The sequence below is a fragment of the Bipolaris oryzae genome (assembly GCF_000523455.1).
Source record: "Bipolaris oryzae ATCC 44560 unplaced genomic scaffold scaffold_391, whole genome shotgun sequence".
In the NCBI taxonomy this organism is placed as follows: Eukaryota; Fungi; Ascomycota; class Dothideomycetes; order Pleosporales; family Pleosporaceae; genus Bipolaris; species Bipolaris oryzae.
In genome coordinates, this window is record NW_006911667.1 from 1 (window position 1) to 6,960 (window position 6,960).

Here is a 6,960-nt window from a genome sequence, read left to right on the forward strand (position 1 = left end):
GGCCAAAGAAGACATATGGGCTAGGGAGACTAAGATTGAGCATAGGAAGTGTAAAGCTAGACTAGCGTTAGCAGCCCTTTCGGCTCGGCCGCCGGGCGTAAATAAATTGTGTGTGTACCCTCGTAGTGCCCGCTCGTACATCTGCTCTGCCTCGCCTAGCTTGCCTTGGTCCCCCCCTCTTTTGAGCGCTCTAGGACCTGCGCATAGTCAATCTTAGTAATCGTTTCTCATAACTAACTAGTTAATCAAATCGTTAGCTAGCGTCCGTCTCTGTGTGCCGAACATGACCAATCGGATCGCAAGGATCATGGACTTCTGTCTAGCGGTTACGATCCAATTGGCAATTCTCGGCACACAGGGGCTTTCGGCACACAGAGACGCTCGTTGCATATAGAGTTTGAGTCGTTTGACTATAAAGCGGCGCCCAATAACATAAACGGAACCCATTTGTTGGAGGTTTTTTCTAGTGTTCTCGATCATCATAGTAGCCAAACTAATTAGAATCGGGGTTGTCGAACCGATCGATGATTTGATCCCTTGCAGGCTTGCGGCGCGGGGTTCTTGCCGGTGAATACATTACACAGGGGCGTCTGCTTAGCGGAGGTGAGGAATTAGTGTAACTACTGTACTACCAACGTGGTGCGGGGCAGGTGCACAGGCAAAGTTCGGGCCAAGGCGGATGCAACTCATTGGTGAACTGTTCTGGTTGGTGTCAACCAAGTTCTATCGGTCTTTACTATTGTTTCTCAAGTTTTATTGGTGCATAACGAAGTTTCTATCTATTGCTGGAGCGGGGCTGGGGCTTAGTCCTCCTAATGGCACAACAACCGAACTCGCGGAGTGGATAAAAAGCTCGCGTTACAACTATATATCTGTGGTTTTTCTATTACTCTCTTGATCACCTAGTCCCCTTTCATTGCGCCTGATCGTGACTAACATACCAGCTATCGAACTGATCGCCAAAATAACGCTTCGTATAGCGGATCCTTTTGAATATTTCTGTGGCCGCACCTATACGTATGCGATTGATCTGGAAGAACATCGAAGAGCGCGAGGTCACTTTCCTTCACATGTCTGCAGAGGTAGTTGCAGACATCCTCTAGTGGCTCAGTACGACTTTACCATTCGTAAATGTGGCTATTGCGGCAAGCTCTATAAGCGCCTAGATATCTTTAAAGACCACTATATTGCTACTAGGCATTATTTCTGTTCAGAATGCGACCTCCCCTTCGAAAGCCAGAGCGCTTAGAAAAATTACTGCGAGGTGGAGCTCCATGCTTCTGAGTACCGTTGTTGCAACTATGACATATTTTTCAAAGACATCCATGCCCTAAACGCACACATAGCGAGCCGTGCGCATCGGAAGCCGCTTTAGCAAAAGCCCAAAGGCAATGCAAGGAAGGCGGGAAAAGCCACTACGGTCAGTGCGGGCGATCATGTATACAAGATATGTCGGCGAACCTTTCCATCTCTCCAGTCTTTTCAACAGCATTGTAAGTCGATAAAGCACAAGCCAATTAGCGCTCTGAGTTGCCCTATCGGGGGGGGATGCAAAAGAAAGTTCAGTGCGCCGTCGGCTCTGCTGCACCACCTAGAAAGTGGAAAGTGCTGTTCAGGCATGGACCGCGATGACATCTACGACATCGTTCAGCTATACGACAAAGATCACACGATTCACACCCTCCCAAAACTCACACCTTCGAGCTCTACTTACTTATCGCTACATGGTTTATCTCCTGGTTCCGGAACGCCAACAGCGTCCCTCGATAGTCCAGATGGCTGGCTACTGGTCACTCCTACACACTCTCAGGGTAGTGTAGAGGGTAGTCTAGTAGATTAGACGCCGCTTGAGGATAGTCGTCTCTCGCTTGGAGGTGGACGCGTGATTGACGGAACTAAGCCTGAACTCCATTGTCCACTTTGTCCGAGGAACTCCAAAGCTTTTCGTACGATACAGGCTCTTCAGCAGCACATAGTCTCTCCAACACACTATAATAAGGTCTACCACTGCCCACGTAACCCCCTTCCAATCAACTCCAGCAAGGCTAAAACAAAGCAAGAAAAAGCAAAGCAATTTACAACTCTCAGTGGACTAGCTCAGCATTTAGAGAGTGGGGCCTACCTTGGTGGTAGGCAGACGTTCCTGCGTTGTATTGAGCTCATCCAACAGCATTTGGGGCAATGTGGACTTAGAGGGATGAGCCTTCTATTGCCAGGCTCCCAAGATTGAAAAAGGTGGAATCTTTATTACAGGTTTATAGCGACAGTGAGCAAGTAGGCATGCAATATATCCTTGTTCCATAAACCCAAAAGTTCTTCACTTCCGCCAAGCAGACAGTCCTTGCCTAACGTGTTCTATTGGCAAGCTAATCACCTTACTAAACTCAACTAATGATGCATGACGTATAAAAGGCGCAGCGCACTATCGGAAGACGTGACCAGTCCAGCCTTTGGTATATGAACAGCTGTATCTCTCCGCGGAACCTATGACAATTCGCATCGCTGCTATAACAATGCGATGGGTCGCTCCAGAATCACGGTTGCTTTCACAGCTTCAAGGAAGTAAGGCCTGTAAATCAGCTTTGACCCTGGATCTACTGACACCCATATTCTTGCTCATTGACACTCGGACCAACGCTGCTCGCTGATCGGTGATCTTACTTATCACCTAATGGCTTGGAGTGCGGAGAGCGCACGACAAATAGAAAAGGCCCTAACTAACTTAGTTATGCAGCAACAATGCGGATTTGATCAAGCTATATACAGCCTTTATAACCCTTATTTTACCCACGCAAGACTTCTGCGTTTGAGACAATGTACGTCTTTAGCCACTATGCCACCTTACTTGCTTCTCTGTGCATTGAGTAACAGGACACGTCCTCGATGTCTTCCTTTAAGGGGCTGCACAGGCAGAAGAAAACCAACTGCGTGAGGCTGTCATAAACAGCGTGATATAGATCAGGATCATTCTCCGTGCTCCTATATAAGACGGCCTGGGAACAGACCGCCTTTGCGTTCTCAACGTCGGTATTGGTGCCCGTGATCGCTAGGTGGAAGCAGTAAGTGCTCTCGTTCTCGATAAGTATGAGTATAACTTTAGAGTCCCCTTGTTCTGGCTCTTCGATTTGAACAGTATAGCGCTGTTTGGCTTCATGCGAAAGCTTGAGAACGCATTGAACTATCAAGTTATATAGGCTGTTTCGAGTTATTCACCTGACAAGACATCTAGGATGGCATTAATCATACCTCGGCATTGCGTAGTGGGAGAGTTAGTTGCGAAGATCCGTGATCAATTTCTTGGAGCGAAGATGTGAAGTCCAAAGCTAGTGTGTCTCAACAAGCCAATATAAGTACCAAAGTATAGAGCAAGTACCTCACTGTGATAGAGAGGTCCTCTTGGAAGCACAGTTCATATACCTGTCTAGACACGAAAACGAGAACTGTCTCACAGAAGTGCTGGAAGAGTGGCGACACATTGTTAGCAAACACGATAATAATGCAGCTAACCGTTCGTTGAGGAAGCACACAACACGGCTACCAACACTAGCGACATTTTGATTAAACAACTCATGCCACCTGCGAAGAACCCAATTACTGTGTCAAGTCTTGACTTACCTTCGTAATCCAAGACGACAATCCAGGTGCTAGCAGCAATTATAAGAATGTCTAGGGGACACAGTTCCGTGAACCTCTTGAGCATGTCGCTGCAAGTGCATTTTGTCTGGCAGAGGCACCATACAAAGATTGCAGTTCAGAACTTTCCCACTCTGAATGTGTTTTAAGTGCTTGCGTCTAAAATGCTTACTAAGATCGCCTGGAGCGTGAAAAGCATATATACGCTGTGCTAGCGGCAGCCCTTCGTTACCCAGGCAAAGGAAATATATCCTCGGCCTTTCTTCGGTGAACACAGAGATTTTAGCTGACTCTAGTGCTTCTTCCTCGTATCCTGCTTGGCTCTTGGCGGGTAGGGCAGCGTTCCTGCTTCGCTCCGCTTTTCGGATAGGATTCATCCCCCCTTCTTCAATACCACAACACACAGTAACCGCACGAATCGCCCTATTACGCCGGGAAATCTCCTCCTCTATGGTAGTTCCTGGTTGAGATAAGATTGAGTCTGCCAGCTCCCCTTGAGCTGGGGGCATAGCATAGTGAACCGGCTCCGGATCGTCCTTGATTCTTCCGCCAGCAAGCTGCTGCTCAACATCACGCACAGGCTGTTCGAATTCCCAGCGTTCCTTGATGGCCTGAAGAAGAGCATGCCGCTGACGCTGTCTCTCCTGGTTGATCTTAGAGGCAAGCGCTTTGTACTTAGGATGTTTTGTTGCATCAGGAATGGTGCGTTTGAGTTGCTCTCGTCGGTCAAGCAAGGAACGAACTAAAGGGTCATTGTTTACGGAGGCAGATTGTTCTGGTGTGAGTCGTCGTGGGCGACGATGATCAATCGAACGGCTCATGGTACAGGCCGCTCGCATTAGAGCTGTCTGGGGCTGAATACCTCGCACGACAGCCTGCGTGTCAACCGTAATTCGCCGTGAGAGGTAGTGCCTCAAGAATGTCCCTATGCTGGCGTGCCCCATCATCAGGTTCTGCATGGCCTCACTGACATTACCTATGTAATACGTTAGTTTTGTATCCTGCATCCTGACCTTGCATGGCACAGATCGCAGGGCTTACCATTCTCATTAAATGCCTTCCCTCCAGCATATCTTAGCGAATAAGGACGAGTGACTTGAGCAAACCCCGTAATCTCACCCAGCGTCCGAATCCACGGCAGCAGGGTAGGGTAGGGAAGAGGCTCGTCAGGAGAAATGTCCCAACCATGCACAGTCCGTACCGCTTTTCGAAAGACAGGAATGTTGTCTAATAACGGATTCAGGCGTAGCGGTAGCTGGTCGCGGCCAGGCGGAATTGTTAACCTGCTTAAGTCCTCTGCGGATACTAGATTGTAGGCTGCAAACGCCCGGTCGCAGAAGAGCAGTCCAAGGAGGAAGACGTGCGGACTGAAGGAGAGCGTCTCATCGTACATAATTTCAGGGAGTGGGAAGGTATTCCTTAAAGAAAAGTCAGCAGTCGTATACATTTAGTAGTCAGAAAGAGTGCTCACAAACATGTCTTTAATACCAAGATACTGCTTGGTGAATTCGAAGGTGAATTCTAGCATAACTCGATGAGGGCCATCCTCGGGATCCCGTAACAGCGAGACCTGTATGTGCCGATAGCAGAGACCAAGAAGAGCACTAGGGCGATTCGCTGTAAACCCACCTAATTGTAGGTAGAGTTGGGCTTGTATCCTATAGCGTCCGTGGGGATATCGCTTTTCGGTCGTTGTCAAATTCGTTTGTAGCACTTTGGCTAGATCCTCAACATACATGCAGGCTTTATCTCGACCTATTTTCTTGAGACCATGCTCCTTTGCCAGCTTCCTTAGCACCTAATAATTATGTTAGGTATAAATACTCGTGTGCAACTACAACTAGATAGCTTACTCTTCATACCTTGTGCATACTCCGATTTATCTTCGCGTCGATCTTTACATCAGTTGCTCTTTCATACATAAGGCGAAAGACCTTCCAGTACGTCCCAAGGGAACTAGCGAACTTGGTTCCACGCAGTTGCCTTCCTTTTTTACCTTCACGCTCGTCACTAAGTAGCCAGTTAAAGAAGAAATGTAGACTTTTGAGAGATACGGTCGCGAAGTTGCGCAAATGTTCTGGCCTAGGGTTCGTCCAGCATCTATGCTGTATTAGTCCTCGTGTATTCCAGCATAGTTAAAAAGCGACTAGGAGACTGGTCACTTACTTGTTCCACTGATCTTCCATACGATCTATCAGGCGAGTAGTGCTGTCGGCGTAATCTTGTGCCGTATACTCATGTTCATCAAACATCTCTAGCTGTTGAAGATAGTACTCAGGTGAATGAGTCGCCTTGGGCAAGAGCCATGCTAGATCCTCGTCGCCACTACCGTCGAGTGCATCGACGAGTGTCACATCTGAATCTGAGTCCCTACTATCTTCTACAGGCCCGGTATAATCACTCTCCTCAGAGCAAGTTCCCGTTTCGAATGAGTGACCGGAGGATCCCTTGTTCAAAGAAAGATTTTGCATGTCGCTGCTGTCCATCGAGAGGTAGAGTGACCAGAGGTAGAGTGATTAGAGGAAGAGTGTCTAGAGGCAGGACGTGTGACAGTGGGAAGAGGCGCTGGCACTTCTGACTTGAATGACGATGCAGACAGCATATAGACTCTATAAGAGGAAGAGGAAGGTGACGGTCCTTTTGTTGTGATGCTGCAGGAAGGCGAGGAAGAAGCCTTAAGTACCCCGTTGGCCAGCTGACTGTAGTAAGTGTCAGCATTATGAGTAGTAGGAATAGGTGAAAAGCAACCTTGCAGGCTTACGGCCGCATTTCCAGCTATCGCGGCTAACCTACTCCGTTTCCTCTCACACTAACATTAAACTTCAATACTACCTTACTATTTAGGTGTTACACGACTAGTTTCACAACTAGACTTATCTAGGATATACGTTAACGTCATTCATAAGCTACTAGGGGCTTATAATATAGGCGCTAGCCGAAGTAGGCAACCCGTAAAGCACGTAAGCTCTAGCCCCTGTTAGCTACACTAGAGGGGTTTTGTGGCAAGTTAGCATCAGAATCTAGTGTTACATACTACTAGAATCGGCTGCATAATCGCCGTTGGATTGTTTAAGATAGTATATTAAAGGGGCTAAAGTATTACGCTATCTAAAATATTAATAGTACTAAATTTATAGACTTACTATATATCTAGCTAATAATTATAATATTTATAGATAAATTATAATCTTAGAATTTAGAGTAGATAAGATTACCTATAGAGCTACCTAGAAATAACCTAGAATTAAAAAACCTAATAATAAGGAGACGCCTTAGATATTTAAAGAATAAAAAGAGTAATATAAGCGCCTATATTAGGTTAACTAC

General features: G+C 46.9%; 2 protein-coding genes across 2 annotated transcripts; one reads left to right on the plus strand and one right to left on the minus strand.

Moving 5' to 3' along the window:
• Window positions 1-679: 679 nt before the first annotated feature.
• On the plus strand, window positions 680-2,230 carry COCMIDRAFT_41895 (uncharacterized protein; the record flags this gene model as incomplete). Its single annotated transcript, XM_007695683.1, has 4 exons — window positions 680-705; window positions 907-1,208; window positions 1,389-1,811; window positions 1,941-2,230. 4 exons carry the CDS (start codon window positions 680-682, stop codon window positions 2,228-2,230), a joined length of 1,041 nt encoding a protein of 346 aa, XP_007693873.1.
• Window positions 2,231-3,644: 1,414 nt separating this feature from the next.
• On the minus strand, window positions 3,645-6,104 carry COCMIDRAFT_111085 (uncharacterized protein; the record flags this gene model as incomplete). The annotated part of the gene is given in 5 exon segments (XM_007695684.1): window positions 3,645-4,641; window positions 4,659-5,051; window positions 5,109-5,431; window positions 5,496-5,616; window positions 5,800-6,104. 5 exon segments carry the CDS (start codon window positions 6,102-6,104, stop codon window positions 3,645-3,647), a joined length of 2,139 nt encoding a protein of 712 aa, XP_007693874.1.
• Between the last annotated feature and the right edge of the window lie 856 nt (window positions 6,105-6,960).